We start from the raw sequence: 20804 nt of genomic DNA, 5'->3' as shown, positions 1-20804 counted from the left end.
TTATTATAACAGTGATGAAGCCGTGAGGAACCTGAGGTGATATGTGTGTGCAGAGTAGCTCCTGTTGCTGTAGCCGTAGGCTATTTGTATTGAACCACAACATAATAGAAAAAGAGATGTGATGACAGTCCATTGGACCCATGAGCATTGCAATTTCAGTTTGGGTGCTATCAGAAACACTCGTGTCTGGCAATGATGTATAGGGGTGTATCGAGTGGCATTGAAGTTCACTATTAAAGAACCGAGGATGGCAAAATGGTGGTAGAACCATGAAGGGATGGCGGCACTCTGGAGTAACCGTGAACATTGAAACCACAATAATGATGACTCAAATGATATGGGGAATCATTCCTAATCGAGTACAAGGTATTGGCCTTCGAAGAGAACTCCATGTTCGAGCATGGTTTCTTATGCTTGTAAGGTGGTAAAACTAGTATTGTTCGGCATGTTGATAGGAAGGTCCACACAAGAAGCCGAGGGATATAGGTTTGACTATTGATTCTTGCAGACCATTGAAGGAACTGAACTATCAAAGTAGAGGCCAATGTTTCAAGGTGTTATTGAAGCATGATCGATATTTAGTAATCAATCTTTTGGTGTTACCAATCTGGAGGCAACCCGAGGGCGGGGTGTTCATTATTTGGTAACCATTTTTCATATGATGATATTTTGTTTATCTGTTTGAGTTGAAGATTATTTGGTAGGTAATCATGAAGTTTGTTCATTGATCATTAAAATAGTGAGGGGATTGGAATCTCTATGAAGGGATGGTTGTGCAGAAGTGCAGTGAGATAAAGAATATATGCAGATTTGAATCATTAGTTGATTCCCTCTGCATCAGATTGGTAAAAGAATATATGTAGATTTGAATCATCAGTTGATTCCCTCTGCATCAGATTGGTATCAGAGCTCAGAAGATTCTAAGCGTGTAGATGGAAGATGATCTACACTAGGCAGTGTTGGGTTGTTTTGGATTCTTGTTTTGAGGTTTGTTGTTGCAGAATGGTGTCAGTTCACTTAGCTGCAATGGGTGGACAGGAGAGGTCTACCAAAGGATCATAGGAGATGATCCAGAGCCAGAGAGGATGGTCCTTTGTGTGTTGCCAATAGACTGGGGAGAGAGGCATGATGGGACTCCCAGGTGAGGGACAAGAGGTTGTGATGCAGCATGGAGGAGTGGACTGAGGAATGAGAAGCACCATAGAGGCAACCAGCATAACTTCATCGATGGGAGTCATTAGTGAAAGAGATAGGAAAGTGGAGGAGGCATCAATCCAGTGATGATGGTAAAGAGGCAAAGGAAAAGATGAGGATTTTGATCTAATATTTTTTCTTGCAGGTTATTGATTCCATGTTTCCAAGGGACTTGGAAACTTTTCAAGGTTGGGAGTATGGTGCAGAGGCACCTAAATTTCAAGAAGACAAAGATATAAAAGCTAGAGAAGCCATTTGTAATAAGTTGTCAAAGGAGGTCTTAATATGATAAATAATGTAAAAATATTTATTTAATTGGTGAATGGATCTATTGACATCCATCTAAAGTCATTTGAGTCATAATGTTGGTCTAGGTTGGGTTTGTATGAAAGTTGTAATGTAAAAAAATGCATAAAATGCATAAAACGTTGTCAAGAATGCAAAGGGGTCAAAAGAATGTGAAGGGTTAGTTCAAAGGGTGGTTTAGAAGTTATAACCAACTAAAAAATCTATAAAAATGTATGTAAGGTCGAACCAAAGCATGAATGAAAGGAAGAGAGATACATTTTGAAAGAAATTTGGTAATATCTTAAGTTGTTATTTTGATTGGTTTTCTATTTTAGTGTTGGTTCCAGGTCTTGTACAACCATGTACAGCCTAGAAACCATATAAATTTTGTATATTTGGATAGAGAAGTGAATAAAATTTCTTTTGGATTTGGTTTGGATTTGTTTCATTTAGAAATGAAGAAGCTATGCAGGTTTTGGCAAAGCTTGTAAATTGCAGATTTGAGAATGCCCAACTACAGTCAGATTGAGACATTTGGTACAGGAATATTTTGGAAAATAAAGACCTCTAAAAATATTCATTAGAAAGATACATGAATTAAATTTCATTTCCTTTTGTTTTGGGTTGTTTTTATATAGATTTGTGAAAGTTATGGGCATTTGAGTGAAAACTGGTTTTTAACAATTTTCATTGGAGTTACAGACAGTGATTTGTGCTTGAAACTTTATATATGAATGAGAAAAATAAATGGCTTACATATTTGGAAACTAGACTCAAGAATGGATAATATGGAATTGGTTTGGTTTAATTTAGATTTATTTTGAGGAAGATATCTGATGCCCTAGGCAGGGTTACCAGTTTTGATTCTGGTTTATGACAGAAAATATGGGTCTTGGTTCAGAATACATAATTAATAATATGCTTATTGGATTGGTCTCAGATTTAGATATGTTTTATAATTACTAATTTGGAACAATTCCTCCAAAAGGTTTTTCAAGAAGACATTTAGAACAGAAGTTATGAACAATGGAATCAGACATAGCAATCTGATTGTGTGAGTGAAGATTTTGTCTTTATTGGTGTATAATGTCAGGGTTCTTTGTTGTAATCTTTGAGATGTTCTTGGTTCCTTGAGGGTGTACCAGCCTATTTTGAATCCCTTGAGTTGAACTAAGATTCCTTGAAGATAAATATAAAGGGCTCTACATCACCTCTCTCTCCCCTCTCTCATACCCTACTCTCTCTCTCTCTCTCACACACACACACACTCCCATTTTCCTCTCCCTCTCCCTCTCCCTCTCCCACTCCATCTCCCACTGTCTACTCTCTCTCTCTCCCCATCCCATACTCTCAATCTCTCTCTATCCCATCCCATACTCTCTCTTTTCCACCCCTACTCTCTCTCACACTTGCTTTCTCTCCCATGCCCTACTCTCTCTCTCTCTCTCTCTCTCTCTCTCTCTCACACACACACACACACACACACACACACACATCCCCCCCCCCTCCCCCCCTCTCTATCTCTTTCCCTCACTCTGCCTCTCTTCTTCCCTCTTTATGCACTATTTAGGTCTCAATAGTGTGTACACACTAAAGCACGCACATGCTATTAAGAATCAAATTAAAAAGGCTATAGCATGCATGCTATTCAAACCTTTACATTCTACCAAGCCTAAGGCTTGGTTTTTCCTTGGGGATTGAACCCAAAGGTTTGGAGTCTGTAAACTGGTCTAAGATATGTTTTGCTGCAAACATACAAAAAATGATTTATTTTTCTTGTGTGCTCTCCTTCAAGATCCCTCGTGGTTGTGCATCGATAAGATCAGGTTACATGACATTGTAGGTCTTTTTGTTAGCTATATAACCATATAATTTATTTTTTATTTGAACTATTTCAAACCTTTCATCTATAATTTCTTTTGAATGTATGCCCATTTTTTGTCAAAAACCAACATGTACTAATCGGGCTGTAGATTTTAGGTTGTTCATCAAATTTTACAACATCTTAGTTTTTCAGAAACTAGACTCCATTCTACACACTTTGAAAAAAATAAGTTTTGATTTTAGACTAATTTTCAATCATTTCTAGTGGGAGCACATAGATATTTCACATTTATGGGATGTGTCTAGTTAGAAAATTCATTAAAAAAAAATCTAGGATAAGCTACATAGTGTTAAGTAACTTTTGACGAAAGAGATTAAAGAATTTTAGAAAATAAGTTAAAATTTTAGGGGGGGCACACTTTGTATTGTGTTATTTTTTTTGGAATAAACAGTATCACTTTCTATGGCCTGTTGGAAATGAGAATGGAGTAACTGAGAGGGGAGGGGTGAATCAGTTACTACAAAAACTTTTCCCACAAGTCCCTTAAGATGTCAAAGGAAATACTCATTGCTGATACACATATGATCAAACTGAAAACACAAGAAACAAGAGACAAGAGACACCAGATTTAACGTGGAAACCCAATATGGGAAAAACCACCAATGTAACTAGTTACTGTTTTTCACTCTTCTGAAGTGAGCCCTGTTAGGAGCCAACCTTGTTAAAGGTTACAAAACACACTGTTAGGTGCGACCTTGTTAGAGGATTTAATCACCCTGCTAGGAGTGGCCTTGCTAGAGGTCTTTAGATCAATTCAACTAAATTGCCACCTTGTTAGAGGATTTTACAAAAGGCTGTTAAACCCACTCTGTTAAGAGATTTGAAAACACTATTACAATTTTTAGAAAGTAACAATGAGTGACCTGAAATAAATACAACTTATCTTTGCTGATATAGATCTCTGTTCTGTTCCTCTCTAATCAAATGCAACTCTGCATCTCTGATCCTTCAAAAACTTGCTCTGACCTTCCTTATAATTCGCATATTAGATATTCAATCATATCTGCTCGCTTTCTCACATTCATACATCATACTTGAATTCGCAACTTGATCCTTCATATATACATTTCAGATTATCAAGTCGGCTCAAATACAAGTTACAATTATAAATAATTGTGCTATAAGTCGGCTTCATATATTATATAAAGTAATTAATTTTAATTACTTAACCTTCGAGAAATTCTTCGCTGGCCGACTTAACTCGGTAAATATTGCACAGAAAATAATTCCTGTGTTAACCGACTGAGCTCGGTTAATACAGAGAATTTCGTGAAATCCTTCAGTCGCCGAGTGAACTCGGTAAACACTGATTTCTCCGACTTTCCTTTGATGACCGAGTGAGCTCGGTTAACACTGTCTGCTACTTTTCTTCGATGACCGAGTGAGCTCGGTTAATACTGTCTGCTACTTTTCACTGTCTGCTACTTTTCTTCGATGACCGAGTGAGCTCGGTAAATACTGTCTGCTACTTTTCACTGTCTGCTACTTTTCTTCGATGATCGAGTGAGCTCGATAAATACTGACAACCTATCTCATATCCTTTGTTTACCGAGTGAGTTTGGAAAAGACTGTCTTTCGGCAACAAATCCTTTGATTACCGAGTGAGCTCAGTAAACACTGAACTTCCTTTGTTTACCTTGCAAGCTCGGTAAACTCTGTCAACAGTTGTACTTACCTTCTGAGTTCGGTAGACTCTGTCTGATGACTGATATGACATTTGTGTAAGATCAAAGACAATCATGCAATTATCAATTGTATCCAACAATCTCCCTCTTTGGCATTGATGGCAACACAACATGTCATAGCAGAATGAAATTTGAAAACAAGTCCTTATCAGCACAATGTGTCATCACAACAATTCTCCCTCTAAGATGATAGACTCTCCCTCTTTCAGTAATCTCCCTCTGTATAAGAACTTTCTTTTTCACACAAATTTCAGAAAGATATGACAGTAAATCTCTCCCTCTTTGACAACAAATGCCAAAGACAATAGAACTTAAAAGAATTGTAATGTACCTTTAGTACTGATTCATATGCAAAGCTTCCAGATTTGACTGCATCAACAGATAGATTTTCATTTTGGTATGCGTTGATGCATCACTAAAACTTGTTTTTAGTGAATTTCGGATAGGGGTGTAACCCCTAACTTACCTCTGAGATACAAGAATGCATCCTTAGGTAGTGGCTTTGTGAATATGTCAGAAATTTGTTCCTTTGAATTGACATATTCCAATCTGATCTCCTTGTCTTGTACTAATTCTCTGACAAAATGATATTTGATTGCAATATGCTTGGTCTTAGAATGCATCACTAGATTCTTTGATATATTGATTGCACTAGTATTGTCACAGAACATAACAACTGATTCTTTGATTTCCATCTTCATTCCTTGCAATAACTGCTTAAACCAAACAATATTTGAACAATTTACTGCTGCAGCAACATACTCTGCCTCTGCTGTAGATTGGGATATACAATTCTGCTTTTTGCTTGTCCAAGAAACCAATCTCTTTCCAAGAAAGAATGCTCCTCCACTTGTGCTTTTCCTGTCATCAAGGTTTCCTGCCCAATCAGCATCAGTAAATACTTTCAAATCCAAATTACCTCCAAATTTATACCATAACCCATAATCTTCAGTTCCTTTCAAATATCTCATTATTCTTTTGATTGCCATTATATGAATTTCTCTTGGTTTTGCTGAAAATCTTGCTACAATACCGACTGCAAGGGCAATATCTGGCCTAGTATGTACTACATACTGCAACTTTCCAATCATAGATCTATATAGTGTTTGATCCACTTCTTTGGATTCATCTTCCTTGGTAAGTTTCAATCCAGTACACATAGGGGTTCCAACTGGTTTACAATCCTCCATACCAAATTTTTTTAATATCTCCTTAATGTATTTTGACTGTGTGATGAAGATGCCTTTCTTACTTTGTTGGATTTGAAGACCTACAAAGAATTTAATCTCACCAAACATAGACATCTCAAACTCCTTGTTCATTTGTTCTAAAAATTCTTTGCATAGATCATCATTGCCTGTGAAAACAGTGTCATCTACAAATATTTCTGCCAAAACAATCTTATTATCTGGACCTTCTTTTATATACAAGTTACTGTTATCATTAGTCCTTTGAAAACCAATTTGAATAAGATAGTTATGTAATCTTTCATACCATGCTCTAGGAGCTTGTTTTAGACCATACAGCGCCTTATGTAATTTGCAGACCATGTTCTTCTTATCTGGATCAACAAAACCTTCAGGTTGTTCAAAGTAAACTTCTTCATCCAGTATTCCATTGAGAAATGCTGACTTGACATCCATCTGATAAACTTTGAATCCTTTGTGAGCAGCATATGCAAGTAAGGTTCTTACACCTTCCAATCTTGCAACAGGAGCAAAGGTTTCTCCATAGTCTATACCTTCTTCTTGAGCATATCCTTTGCATACTAGTCTAGCTTTGTTTCTTGATACCTTGCCATCTTCATTTAGTTTATTTTTGAATACCCATTTTGTTCCAATCACATTCTTATCTTTGGGTCTAGATACAAGAGTCCATGTTTTGTTTTTCTCTATCTGTTCTATTTCTTCATTCATAGCCTCAATCCAACTATCATTTGCCAATGCATCTTTGATATTTCTGGGTTCAAAATCAGCAAGTAAACAAGTGCCTTTTAACTTACTTCTTGTTAGAGTTCCTTCAGATTTGTCTCCAATGATCTGATCTGGAGCATGATGCCTTCTGACATATTTAGCTAACATAGGTTCTTTACTTCTTGAATGAGTTTTATTGTTGTCCCTTTGTTCTTCATATTCTTGCTGTTCTGGCTCGGTAGATTCAGACTCGGTAGATACTTGCTTGGTAGAGTCTGAAAGTGACTCGGATTCTTTTAGCTCGGTAAAAACTTCCTGTGTCTTGGTTTGAACTTCCTGCAACTCGATCATTGATGACTCGGGAGTTGAGGATTCCTGATTAACTGGAGTACTTGGTATAGTATCAGGTTCAATGTAAATAAATCTTCTATAGTCTTCAGGAACCTTCTTGCTTTCTTCTTCTGATTTCTCTGCAAACTCATCAACTTTCACATGTGCACTTTCTATGACCTTGTGAGTAGATAGATTTAAACATCTATATGCTCTGCTTTTACAAGAGTAACCTAGAAATATTCCTTCATCTCCTTTTACATCAAATTTACCTTTTCTAGATTCTTTCAGAATATAACATTTGCTTCCAAATACTTTCAGATAACTTACATTGGGTTTGTAGCCATACCATAATTCATAGGGAGTTTTGAATGAGTCCTTTTTCAGTTGTACTCGGTTCAAGGTATGAACTGCAGTGCTGATAGCTTCCTTCCAGTATTTGATAGCAATGTTCTTTTCAATCATTAGGGTCCTTGCACAATCCATAATGGATCTATTTCTTCTTTCAGCTATCCCATTTTGTTCTGGAGTTCCTGGTGCTGAAACTTGTCTTTTAATTCCTCTTTCAATGCAGAAGTTATTGAACTCATGTGAAATGAATTCACCACCTCTGTCTGACCTTAAGCATTTCAATCTTTTCCCTGTTTCTTTTTCTACTCTTGCCAAGTACCATTTGAATTTTTCAAAAGCTTCTGATTTATTCCTTAGGTACATAACAGTCATCATTCTTGAGTAATCATCAACAAAAAGAATGAAGAACTTTTATCCAGTATAACTTTCAATTCCAATGGGTCCACATAAATCAGTATGCACAATTTCTAATATATCTTCAGACTGATGGCTTTTACTTTTAAAACTAGTCTTTCCCATTTTTCCAATCTGACAATTCTTGCATAAACCGACCTCAGGTTTCTTTATATTAGGAATGCCTCTTACCTTTTTGAATTTGCTTATCTTCACCAGATTATCAAAATTGACATGACACAACCTCTTATGCCATAACCAACTTTCTTCAATTTGAGCAATAAAACATGAGCATTCACCAAGTTCTAGGTAGAACAAGTTACCTTTAGTTTGTGTGCCAGATCCTATCAGCTTTCCTTGCTCATTCAACAGTCTTGCCTTTCCATGCATGAATTCCACCTTAAATCCGGTATTGAGTAACTGTGCCACACTTAGCAAGTTATGTTTAAGACCTTCAACCCAATAGGCATTGTTGCATATAAGTTCTTTGGTTAGAGAGATTCTTCCTCTTCCTTTTATGAAACGAGGTTCATTATTACCAAACCTTACACTGCCACCATCATAATCGTCAAACTGATCAAACTTAGTTTTATCACCAGTCATATGATGAGAGAAACCACTGTCTATAATCCATGTATCATTCATACTTATATGAGAGATAAGAGCCATTTTATCTTCCTCATCACGATCAGAATCATCTTTCACAGCAATATAAACAATTTCATCTTCACTATTATCAGAATCCTTAGAATTTTCAGCCATGAAACATGATTTCTTACCTTTGTTCTTGAATGACTTGTAATCTTTCTTTTTATTCCATTTATGACCCTTCTTTTCATCATTGTTTTGCTTGTTTGGGCACCTAGCTGCAATATGACCAACTTCTTCACATGAAAAAAAGATTAGAGGAACTTTACCTTTATATTTTCCTCTGCCTTTGGAGTATTTCTTTGCCAGTAGAGCTTCAATTACTTCAAGATCACTGTCTGAACTTTGGTCTGATTCATCATCACTTTCTGACTCTGATTTCTTTTTGCCTCTATCTTTGAGTGAAAGTTTGGCCTCAAATGTTGATTCAGTGTTTTTAGAAGTTGGAACATAGTTGTCAAAATTGTCTAGTTCAAATGCGGTTAGTCTTCCAACTATAGCCTCCAAATTGATATTATGATTTGCTTCACACCTTCTTTCTTGAATTGCAGAAACTCTGATTGCATAGATGGGAAGCAAGGTTCTGAGAACTTTGCTTATAACCGTCTCTTCTTTGATATCACCTCCAGATGCCTTGATTGCACTGACACATGCTTTGATTCTATCAACATATTTTGCAATGTTTTCATCCTCTCTCATTCTCATTTGGTCAAATTGTCCTCTTAGACTTTCTGCTTTTGCTCTTTTCACATTGTCATCTCCTCCATAGATTTCTTTTAGCTTGTTCCACATGTCAAAAGCAGTTTGGCAATCCTTGATATCATCAAATTCTTCATAGCTTAGTGCAGATGCAATGTCTATCATCATATTGTTATGAGTCTTCTTTTCAGCAATATCATTGACAGATAATGTGCCGGAAGGTTCTTTGTATTTTTCATCAAGATATTTCAGTCCTGTATCACCAATAGTAGCCAGATGAAGTTTCATCAATCCTTGCCATGCAGAGAAGTTATTTTTGTTGAGTCTTGGAATTTCTCTCTTGTAAGACATCTTGATCTTTGTCTTAGATCCTTGAAATCTTTTCCTGCAAGCACCAATAAGCTCTGATACCAATTGTTGGAAATGAGAATGGAGTAACTGAGAGGGGAGGGGTGAATCAGTTACTACAAAAACTTTTTCCACAAGTCCCTTAAGATGTCAAAGGAGATACTCATTGCTAATACACATATGATCAAACTGAAAACACAAGAAACAAGAGACAAGAGACACCAGATTTAACGTGGAAACCCAATATGGGAAAAACCACCAATGTAACTAGTTACTGTTTTTCACTCTTCTGAAGTGAGCCCTGTTAGGAGCCAACCTTGTTAAAGGTTACAAAACACACTGTTAGGTGCGACCTTGTTAGAGGATTTAATCACCCTGCTAGGAGTGGCCTTGCTAGAGGTCTTTAGATCAATTCAACTGAATTGCCACCTTGTTAGAGGATTTTACAAAAGGCTGTTAAACCCACTCTGTTAAGAGATTTGAAAACATTGTTACAATTGTTAGAAAGTAACAATGAGTGACCTGAAATAAATACAACTTATCTTTGCTGATATAGATCTCTATTCTGTTCCTCTCTGATCAAATGCAACTCTGCATCTCTGATCCTTCAAAAACTTGCTCTGACCTTCCTTATAATTTGCATATTAGATATTCAATCATATCTTCTCACTTTCTCACATTCATACATCATACTTGAATTCGCAACTTGATCCTTCATATATACCTTTCAGATTATCAAGTCGGCTCAAATACAAGTTACAATTATAAATAATTGTGCTATAAGTCAGCTTCATATATTATATAAAGTAATTAATTTTAATTACTTAACCTTCGAGAAATTCTTCGCTGGCTGACTTAACTCGGTAAATATTGCACAGAAAATAATTCCTGTGTTAACCGACTGAGCTCGGTTAATACAGAGAATTTCGTGAAATCCTTCAGTCGCTGAGTGAACTCGGTAAACACCGATTTCTCCGACTTTCCTTTGATGACCGAGTGAGCTCGGTTAACACTGTCTGCTACTTTTCTTCGATGATCGAGTGAGCTCGGTTAATACTGTTTGCTACTTTTCACTGTCTGCTACTTTTCTTCGATGACCAAGTGAGCTCGGTAAATACTGTCTGCTACTTTTCACTGTCTGCTACTTTTCTTCGATGACCGAGTGAGCTCGGTAAATACTGACAACCTATCTCATATCCTTTGTTTACCGAGTGAGTTTGGAAAAGACTGTCTTTCGGCAACAAATCCTTTGATTACCGAGTGAGCTCGGTAAACACTGAACTTCCTTTGTTTACCTTGCAAGCTCGGTAAACTCTGTCAACAGCTGTACTTACCTTCTGAGCTCGGTAGACTCTGTCTGATGACTGATATGACATTTTTGTAACATCAAAGACAATCATGCAATTATCAATTGTATCCAACATGGCCCCCTTTTTTGAGGACCTAAAACTAAACCATTTTGAAAAAAAATTAGTAGTTTAGAAACTACATTCAAATGACTACTACTTTTTTTTTTTTTTTGTCATTTCTTAAAAGTTTGAGCATAACTATCTTCAAATTCTTGTTGAAGTTCAAAAATTGCTGATTTCAGAAAAAAAAAGGTGTCCACTTATACCCCGCTTTTGGCAACACAACTTGGTGCACTTACCCCCTCTCCAATCAGTTTTAACTGATATTGAATGTTTTCGAAATGGGACTCAGGTTGATCACAACTTGCAAAAGGATTATCTTCAATATTAATAGTAATATTTGCTTGATCAATTTGCATTATATCCCCACTTATTGATACTTCCAAAGTTTTCTTTGTAGTGATAGGTGTTGCCTTTAACTCAATGATCATCTTTTTTATGGCTTCAGTTGTTTCACTCTTATGACATTCTTCTCACCTCCGATAAACAAAAATGGCCTCATCTTACTTCGTAACTAAGGTGCTATATTGTTTATCAATTTCTTGATTTCTTCTTCATCATTAGTTTTGCACATAGCTCTTATCATGGATTTATGAAGTTCCATGTTTTCTTCACAAACTAGTGCCTTCTTTTCTATAAGTCTATCATAGAATTTTTGACTCACAATTCCTTCAATGTCTTCAAGTTTCAAATTGTTAAGAATCATATATCTCATAGTAGAGATATCAATTTTCTCTTTCTCAATGTCATTGTACAAATCATAAAACTTATTCATTTGCACCAAGTTCCCCTCATTGACAATAGCTATGTTAATCTTTTCTATCTTTAGTTTCTAGGGTTGCCTTGTCTTATCTATTGACTGTTTAGAAGAAATAACCTTTTTAGGCTATTTAAGTTCTTGTTCCTCCTCTTCATCCTCATTGGAATATGCAACTGTCAACAATGTTTTCTTCCTTTTTCTTGGGTCTAGTAGCTTGTTGATTAACTCTTTTTGACTTATGATTCTCAAATACTACTTGCCTTTTAGACTCCCTTTTGGGTTCACTAGGTTGCTTGGCTAATACAACAACATATGGGATGCTTTGCTCTATAAGAGTCACTGCAATAGATACACTAGATGCTTGACCAACTTACAAAGGTGGCACAAATATCACACCTTGTTCACTAGTTTGATTTAGTCTAGAGATTATTTGTCTCAATCTTCTTATGAGATGTTTTTTTGTAAAGATGCCTAGTAAGCTGACTAAGTTAACTTTTCATATGTTCCAAATCTATATGAAGCTTTTTCCTTTCTAGAGTTCAACAACAGATGAATGCAAACAATAGCTACATCATCACTCAATTCATAACCTAAGGGTTTCATAGGGACAACCTTCAATTTGGGTCTCTCAATATTCTCAACATTGTGAACTACTATCATATCCATGATTTTACCAAATAGAAATTTATTAAAGAAATTTTGTACAAAAATGATAAAATATCTTTTTGTGAAGTAAGGTTTTGCTCAAAATCACTTTGACAAATCAATTTTGGGTTCTCTAAGCTTTTGAGATAATGTGGAAATAGTCAAGTTCAAACTCTATTTATTTATCCAACTTGAACTTGCATTAATTGCATACTTTGCCACATCAAAAAGATGATACTTTCATTCTGAAATCAAATATTTGCTTAAAATCATATGTCCAATCTTCAAATGCTACCTGAGGTTAACCATAAAAACCTTTCATCATGAGAATTTTCCACAAAACTTGATTCCATGGAATTTATTGTAAAAACATAGATATCATCTTCTGTCATAGAATAAACTTTCTCTACTATAACAGTAACTCTTATTTCCTTTGCAACTTGCTTTGATAAACTCCAAATTGAAAGTGAGCTTAGCTATAGTCTAAACTCATCTAGATACATCTTTTCTCAACCTCGCTATTCATATTTTGGTCTCTAAATGAAGTTTTAAATTCTGGTGCTATGAACAAGCTTAGTTCAACTTGGTTGAATCAAAGTTGATTACTAGCTTCAATCTTACTTTTCCTTAGATCCAATAGTTAATCCCTTTACAAAAGTCTCATCAAGTTATTCTCGAAGTTCACTAACTACATTTCTTTGATCTTCATTATCTTTGTTAGTTTTGAAGTTCCTCTCATGATTCTGTCTGTCATTTTCAAAATTTCTTCCATTGTTCCTTATGTCCATTCTATAGTACTTCACTATATGTTTGAAGTTGTTGCATAATTGACATACTGGGGTTCTTCTTCTTCTAGGATTTTGTTGATTAATAAGCGCTTGAGAATTCTAGGCTATGTGTCCAAAATTGTTACACTTATAACACATGATCTTCTTTCTATCTTCATAAGGTCTTCTTTCTCTTGATGTCGTGTCATTAGATCTTCTTCTATATGCAAGGTTAGTATTTCTAAACATTCTACTATTCCTTTTATCATTATCATATTTAGGTTTCCTACAATCAATTGCTTCATGACCGATACCATGACAATTATGACAATAAAAATTTGTAACATGATTAAATGACTTATTTGCACAATCTCTTTTCATATGACCTATTTCATTACATGAAAAACACTTACCTCTAAATTCATACATGGTTTCCTTAGGAGATTCCACTTGCTTTGATTCATCTAATTTCTCAATTTCATAGGTAGGTCTTTGTACTGACATTTGTTCATCAAAATTTTCTCTACTAGAATAAAGCTTTTCAAGCTATATCTTGCTTTGAGTTAGTTCACTATTCACAATAGTGTTGTACTTTTGAAGTTCTTCATGGTCTTCTTTTAAGGATTCAAGTTCAGATGTCTTCTTTGCTAGATTGGCTCTAAGATCTGAATTTTCAGTCTTTAAATTGGATTCAACTTTGTTGGGATCATTCCTCAAACTCAACTTTAGATTGGTAATCTTCAATTCATATTTTAAGATTGTGTACTTTGTCTTTAGCTTTGAATATTCATCACCATCAATTTTAGATTTACTAGATTTAGTTTTGAATTTGAGATGTTCAATCTTGTCCTTCAGTTGTCCAATGTACACTTTGGTATCTTCATATCTATTTTTTGATTTATCTCTTTCTTCAGTAAGGAGATCAATTTATTCAAGTACCTCTTCAAGGTTCTTCATCAACTGTTCCATATCCATAGGGATCTTACTTGTTAAGCCTCTTCTACGTAACTGTGCTCTGATACCAATAGTTAAAAATAGAGAATACTTGGGGGGGTGAATCAGTATTCTAAAAAAATTTATTACCAATTGGATATTATTTATTACTTTGAACCATACATAAGAAAGTAAAATAGTAATGTCGAATAGTAAAAGTAACCATGCACAAAGAGAACTCATAACACCATATTTTTTTAACTAGGGAAAACCCTGGTGGGGGTGATACCCACAAGATGATGTACTAATATAAATGTTCCTTGTTAGAGGATGGACCCTGTTAGGAGTCTATAAACTCATTTAGTACATATGAGTCCCTGTTAGGAGACTTTGAATCCTTGTTAGGAGATTCCAAACCTATTAGGAGTTGTGGTATAATGTGTGCAAGAAGAGCGCATTGCCCAAATATGCACTTTCAATTACAAGAGGAGCTCACTACCTAAACAAGTAATTTAAGTTCCTCGAATACAAAAGTATAGATGTTGTACCTTATTTTAGCTAATCTCTGACCTTAGGTCAATCTTGGATCACAAAATCAGGTTATCAAAAATTTACTTCTGCATATGATACAAAACTTTACATTCACAACTTTCACATATAATTTCACAATAATCTCGCAAGATGTCTTTGCATAAATACCATTCCTTTTCAAAAATTGTTGCTAGTTTGGCTAGGACCAAAATAAACTTTTCCAACTTGGAGAAACATCTAAGATGTCATCCCTAATTGTTCAAGTAATTATTTTGTAAATAAAATAATTCTTTTACCTTTCATTTTGTTGTTCTGTAAATCTTAAATACCTCTTTTTTGTACTATCTGTAGTGATGTCCGAGGTTTTACACATCATCATCAACATGTATATAGTTTCCATATATATTCTCTCCCAAGAATAACATTGTATAAACAAGTTGCATATAAAATAATACACAGTTGTAAACAATTTTCATACTTAGACAATTTTTTGAGTACCAAAAAGCTAAGTATATATATTTTTTAGGGTTTTTACAAGAATGTACATCATGTATTTTCATAAATGACAACATTTACATATCTACATATAACCAATTGTCAATAGTTATAAGTTGGAGAAGTTAAAAGGAACCACTATCCAAACAACTTCAAAGGCAAGACCACAGAACTCACTATCTAATCAGCCTCTGTATTATTCCTTGTGAAATAATGAAAATAAAATCAAACTCTACAACTCAAACTCCTTCTTTGTGCCAATACCACACAAAATATGTTCGTAGATCTCAATGCTAGATCTTCACATTTGTAACACATTGATCCCTTTTATCTCTTACATGCATTTACAAATGTCACATACCACTTGCACAATTCACACTTGCACAACTTACTCACATCTTCATCATGAGAAAAATAACCTTCCTTTATACCATATCCTCAAAATAATTCGTTGAGTCAGTCTTACGACTTTCACAATTAATTATAATAGGACCTCATTAAGATATTATAACTCATTCCATCTTTTTCACAAATGTAAAACACTATCGACTCATAGTAAATATAACTTCTCACACGTGTGACCTTAGACCTTTTGTACTAATTGATATCATCATTAAGTTTTCTATTGTCACTATCAAAATTTTATCATAATGATTCTATCCCTGTTAAGAGATACAATCCAAACATCAAAAACTACTACTTAGGTACTCTATGTGCACATTGTCCTTTATAACTCTTTAATAGCTCTCACATGTCTTTGACTCTTTGCATGTGCACTTTTCCACCTCATCAGGACATATTGTAGAATATATCCTCAACTGTGTTTGACATCATCATTAGTACACAATTTGTATGACCTCACTCTCTATCTACTACTCTGCTAGTCTTTACAGAAACAATACTATGCTGGCATCAATGACAAACATAGTCATGAATGCAACATGTCAATTATGCTAACAAACTCTCCAGTGCTTAGGATACTCCGCAAAAGGAATACCATCAACATTCATGCTCTTACTTTCTGGGTGTGTGAAGAGTATTCCTTTTGGTAACTATGTGACATTTCTCACAAAAACACATGGAATCCATCTTCACAATTTATATGTACTTTCTATGAAGAACTTCTAAGAACTATAGTTTTCATTCCAAACAAATCCCAATTCACCATAAATTCATATTTAGTTGAACAGAATAATAAAATAAATATATCTATATTATGCAATACATTGTTCATCATACAACGTGCACACCATAAATAGATGACCATCTATGAGAAACACACAATGAAATTGTAATAGCCCATCCTTCAATACATCCTCATTTCTTATTCCTCAACTAATTCCAAATAGTCTACAACAAAATGTTCTAATACTAAATGATACATAAACATTTGGTATCTTTCAATTCAAATTCAAATTAGGGAAGTTTCCAATGGTGAATCTTAAGGAAACAAATGTGAAAACTTTGTTAAATGCTAAATTCAAGGAAAGTTTTATTAATAGAGACCAATTTTTATTAAAAGTGTATAAAATAAGGTTTTTAAAAATAGTTTATCTGAAAACAAAAAATTCCAGATAATGGTCTTACAAACTTTTAGTCAAAATCCCCACACAAAACTATCACTTTATTAAATATAGACCAACTATACATTTATATCTACTAATAAATTACAATCAATTCTTAAATTCGTCACTTATCCTTTGTCCATTACTTGTCACTTATAAAACAACATTTCCTAAGAATTATACATTTCTTACATTAAAAATTTATCATAAATGCTTGAATTTGTCACTTTGTTCTTTGTCCATTAGTTGGGCATTGTACATAAGAAAACTCTTAAGCATAAAATAATAATCAAAATTAAAAACCTTATATTTTGTCCACAATATTAATCAATATGAGTCTTATACCCATTTAGATTTTATGAACGTCCATTAGCCTTTGCAATGTTTAAATTAATTAGTAGTTTGACCTAAAAACAAAAACCCTAGAAATAAACTCTAGCAAATTTGTTGAATTTGTCAACATATACAACATATAAATATATATGGCTTCGAGAATCAGTCACTTTGCCTGTCGTCTTTCTTTTTAAAGTAAACCAGTCCTCCTTTCAGAGATCGTTGAAATCAGCCATTTTATATGCATTGTTAACTCCGTATGACATATCAAGACGGCAATCTTTATCCAGCAAATTGAACAAATTTCAATTAATTATTGTCACTACAAAGTTCTTTATTAACTGCTTCTGTTAAATGCTCCTAATTTCTCGAACTGTTTTGATTTTAAAAATCTATTTTGGGATTTTATGTACTCATGAATACGGTAAATTAGTTTCAATGGGTTCGATTTTCCCAATGTTGATCACTAGCCTGCATATCTCTATAATCAAAAGCATTCCTTTTTGGGGTTTACAGCATTAATTGGTCATGATCTTTGGAGTTTTTTCCTCTTGTATTCACAGGATCTTATCATCATGGCTGTGAGTTCCTTCTGATCTTTCAGATTTAAAGATTTCAGTTAAATAAATTGATTTGTCTATTTGATTTCAGTGTATTAATAATATTTGCCAAGAACATATTTTTTATAATTCTAGAGCACTATTTCACATGGATGTTGCTAAGCTCCCTATAGAATGAACTATTGATCAATTTTCAGAATTTGGAAAACAAGTTTTCAGTATGAATTCTTTATAATTTGCATGATTTATATTCAAAACCAACCAAAACTTTTCAAAACAAATCACTGAGTTTTAACAGATCTGGAAAAAAAATCTTAGTGTTCTTATGTACATTTTTTGTTGAAAGCTTAGCCCAGACCATTTGTGATAAAAACATGTACTCCACTGAGAAACTTATGATGGTTTCCTTAAAAACCTGATGCTATCCAAGTATGAGATTAATTTAATGTTGCTTTGCTTTTCTAAAGCTGCAATTCTAAAACCCCAGTTAAATATCATTTATGTTTCTTTTAGTACCATTAGGGTTTGAAACTTTTCCTGCTGGTATCATTAGGGTTTGGAAATTCTCCTTAGATTACAACAACTTAGGACTGTTTACTTTTAGGCTTCTAATTGGAAATTTTCTTTATCATGGGTTTTCAGTAAGAAGATTGTGTGAATCTTGTGACAGGGAAAAAGTGATGATTTACTAACGTTGAACAAGAAGAAACCAGTGATTATAGCAGTATACCATATTGATGTAGAGGATACAATAGTAAGGACTGAGAAAAAAAAGGAAAAGAAAATCAAGTCTCATGCTCACAATGGAGGTGCTGTGTCTTCACAACCAAGAAAATTGCATATCCAGACTGCTAGAAACACAAAAACTTATCAAAAGAGGACCATTGTAAAGCATGGCTATGAGAGAAAAGTAGAAATTCTGCAAAGGTATCAGGAAAAGAATAGACAATCTGTGGGAGGATCTGTGAATAACAATAGCCAAATTAGAAAAGTATCTTCTACTCAAGCAATAGCTCCAAAAGCTGAAGTGCACAAAACTCCTGATGTTAACAGATTGAAAAATGATAAGAAAATTCTAACAGCCAGCCATCAAAATGAAAATGTAGAAATTGCTGAAAGGCCAGATACACCATTGTTGCACTCAAAAAAGAATGGATCAATCATGGTAAGTTTGATTATAATGTTCTTTTCTTAGTGGAAGATGTTTATGAGAATTCTTAAATGAAGATATTGTTATCAAGATTCAATTATATGGTTTTGTGTTAAACTTATTGATCTATATTTTCAAGAGTAATGGTTTACATGACTTATTTCTGATGATAATGAATGCTTTGTTTCAAATTCATTGAATCTAGGAGATGTATTTAGACCAATAAAGATTTTGACTAGCTTGCAATAGTAGTAGTACCCAATACCTAGTCTCTCATGATAATGAATGCTTTATTTCCTGTTCATCTAGGGAATGCATTTAGACCAATAAAGATTTTGACTCACTTGTAGCTAGTACTAGTAATAAAGTAGTAGTATTATGCAATAACTAGTCTTTCATTGTAATGACTGCTTTATTTCACATTCATTGCATCTAGGGGAGGCATTTGGACCAAATAAAGATTTTGACTCACTTGTAACTAGTAGTAGTAATAAGTAATAACACGTCTCTCATGATAATGAATGGTATTTAGAGCCCCATGCATTTTAGTGATGCACTTAGACTAATGAATTCAACATGAAAGTTACATAGCTGAATCTTGATGTATCTCCTACTAATCGATTTTTATATTAATTTTTTTTCTTTATTCCTCAGACCAAAACAAGTAATGCTTTACCAAAATTAAGTAATGGAGATCTGAAGAACAAATGTCCAGGATTGCTGAAACCTGCAAGGTTGAATAGGGGTGCAAACAGAAAACCTAAAGAGAGGTGGACAGTTATTCAATCAACCCTTTGTGGGCTTTCTGCAAAATGTATGAATGTTACTTTATGTCCACAGCCAGTCATACCCAAGATTAACAGAAATGGGGTAAGATGCACAATGTGAACTTGTGTTTATTAAATGTCAAGGCTAAATTATTAATTCTATGTCAAGGCCAAATGATTTTATATTTTTAATGTTTGAAGAGATATATGGAGTGTTCAGTATTGATTTTACAATATTTTTTTAATATTTTGGTTTGTGATTTCAGAAGATATGGCATTCGAAAGTCCTTTCTCAGATTCAAGGGCTGAAAAAGCTTTGTAAAGGAAAACTGGCATGGAAAATGGGATGTATGAGGAGTTGGTCACGTAAACAGCTGGTGCCATGACAACAATGTATTTAATGTTCCATATCCATTGTTTTTGTACCGAGGCACAATGATTAATAAATATGCATTTCATGTCAAAATTACATGAAGTGAATGTTTACTTGTCACCTTTGGAATGGGGTTCCTATTTTGCACAGATGTTTGTATTTACAAACCTATTGAATGACATTGTTTCCTTTTTCTTGATCTCTCAACTTTTATATTTATTCAGTTGTTCATCACCTCTTATCACATTTTCCGTATCTTGAACCGCTTTCCCTCTAGTTTGGACTCACCCTCATTTGTTTATCTATATGCAACTTTACCAGCAAATAAGTGATATATGTCCATGTAGAAGTTGGCAATCAACCAAAGCTTCAACCAACTTGAATCTACAAATTCCAAGCATATAGTTCTGAGTTGTATTAGTATACATCTTCACTCGTTGACTCCGTCAAACCTTGGTTATGAGTTGGATGTGGATTTGACCTCAAAATATTTAAAATCAAATTTAATTACAGGTTCAAGTAGATCATTGGCTTGAGTATAAAATGTAGGTGTTTTTGCATTCGAGGAGCTCTTTTAAAAGGACTAGATCCCTAATTTATTTTATTCATTCATCATTAATGGATTTCAAAATTTTAAATATCTAAATAGTGAATCTTTTATTGAAATTAGTATCTAGATTATTGCTTAAACATTTGGTATATTGCATGGTTACATGACTTGACTTTAGTTTTTTATAAATAGTTAAATTAAATTTAAGGGGCTTGACCAAGGTGACACTCTT

The 20804-nt window shown here is 34.2% G+C and overlaps 1 protein-coding gene across 1 annotated transcript; it reads left to right on the top strand.

The window, feature by feature from the left end:
• The first annotated feature begins 269 nt into the window (after positions 1-269).
• Positions 270-20142, top strand: LOC149575324 (uncharacterized). The gene is made up of 4 exons (XM_089816022.1): positions 270-416; positions 18403-18897; positions 19537-19752; positions 19916-20142. The coding sequence occupies exons 1-4, from the start codon at positions 270-272 to the stop codon at positions 20033-20035; spliced, it is 978 nt and encodes a 325-aa protein (XP_089672148.1). The 3' UTR covers positions 20036-20142.
• Positions 20143-20804: the final 662 nt, after the last annotated feature.

The sequence above is a fragment of the Cupressus sempervirens genome, chromosome 2, assembly GCF_028749045.1.
Source record: "Cupressus sempervirens isolate cs-2001-9-10 chromosome 2, ASM2874904v1, whole genome shotgun sequence".
Classification (NCBI taxonomy): Eukaryota; Viridiplantae; Streptophyta; class Pinopsida; order Cupressales; family Cupressaceae; genus Cupressus; species Cupressus sempervirens.
Note: the sequence above shows the minus strand (reverse complement) of the source record. Positions and strands in the feature narration are given on the sequence as shown.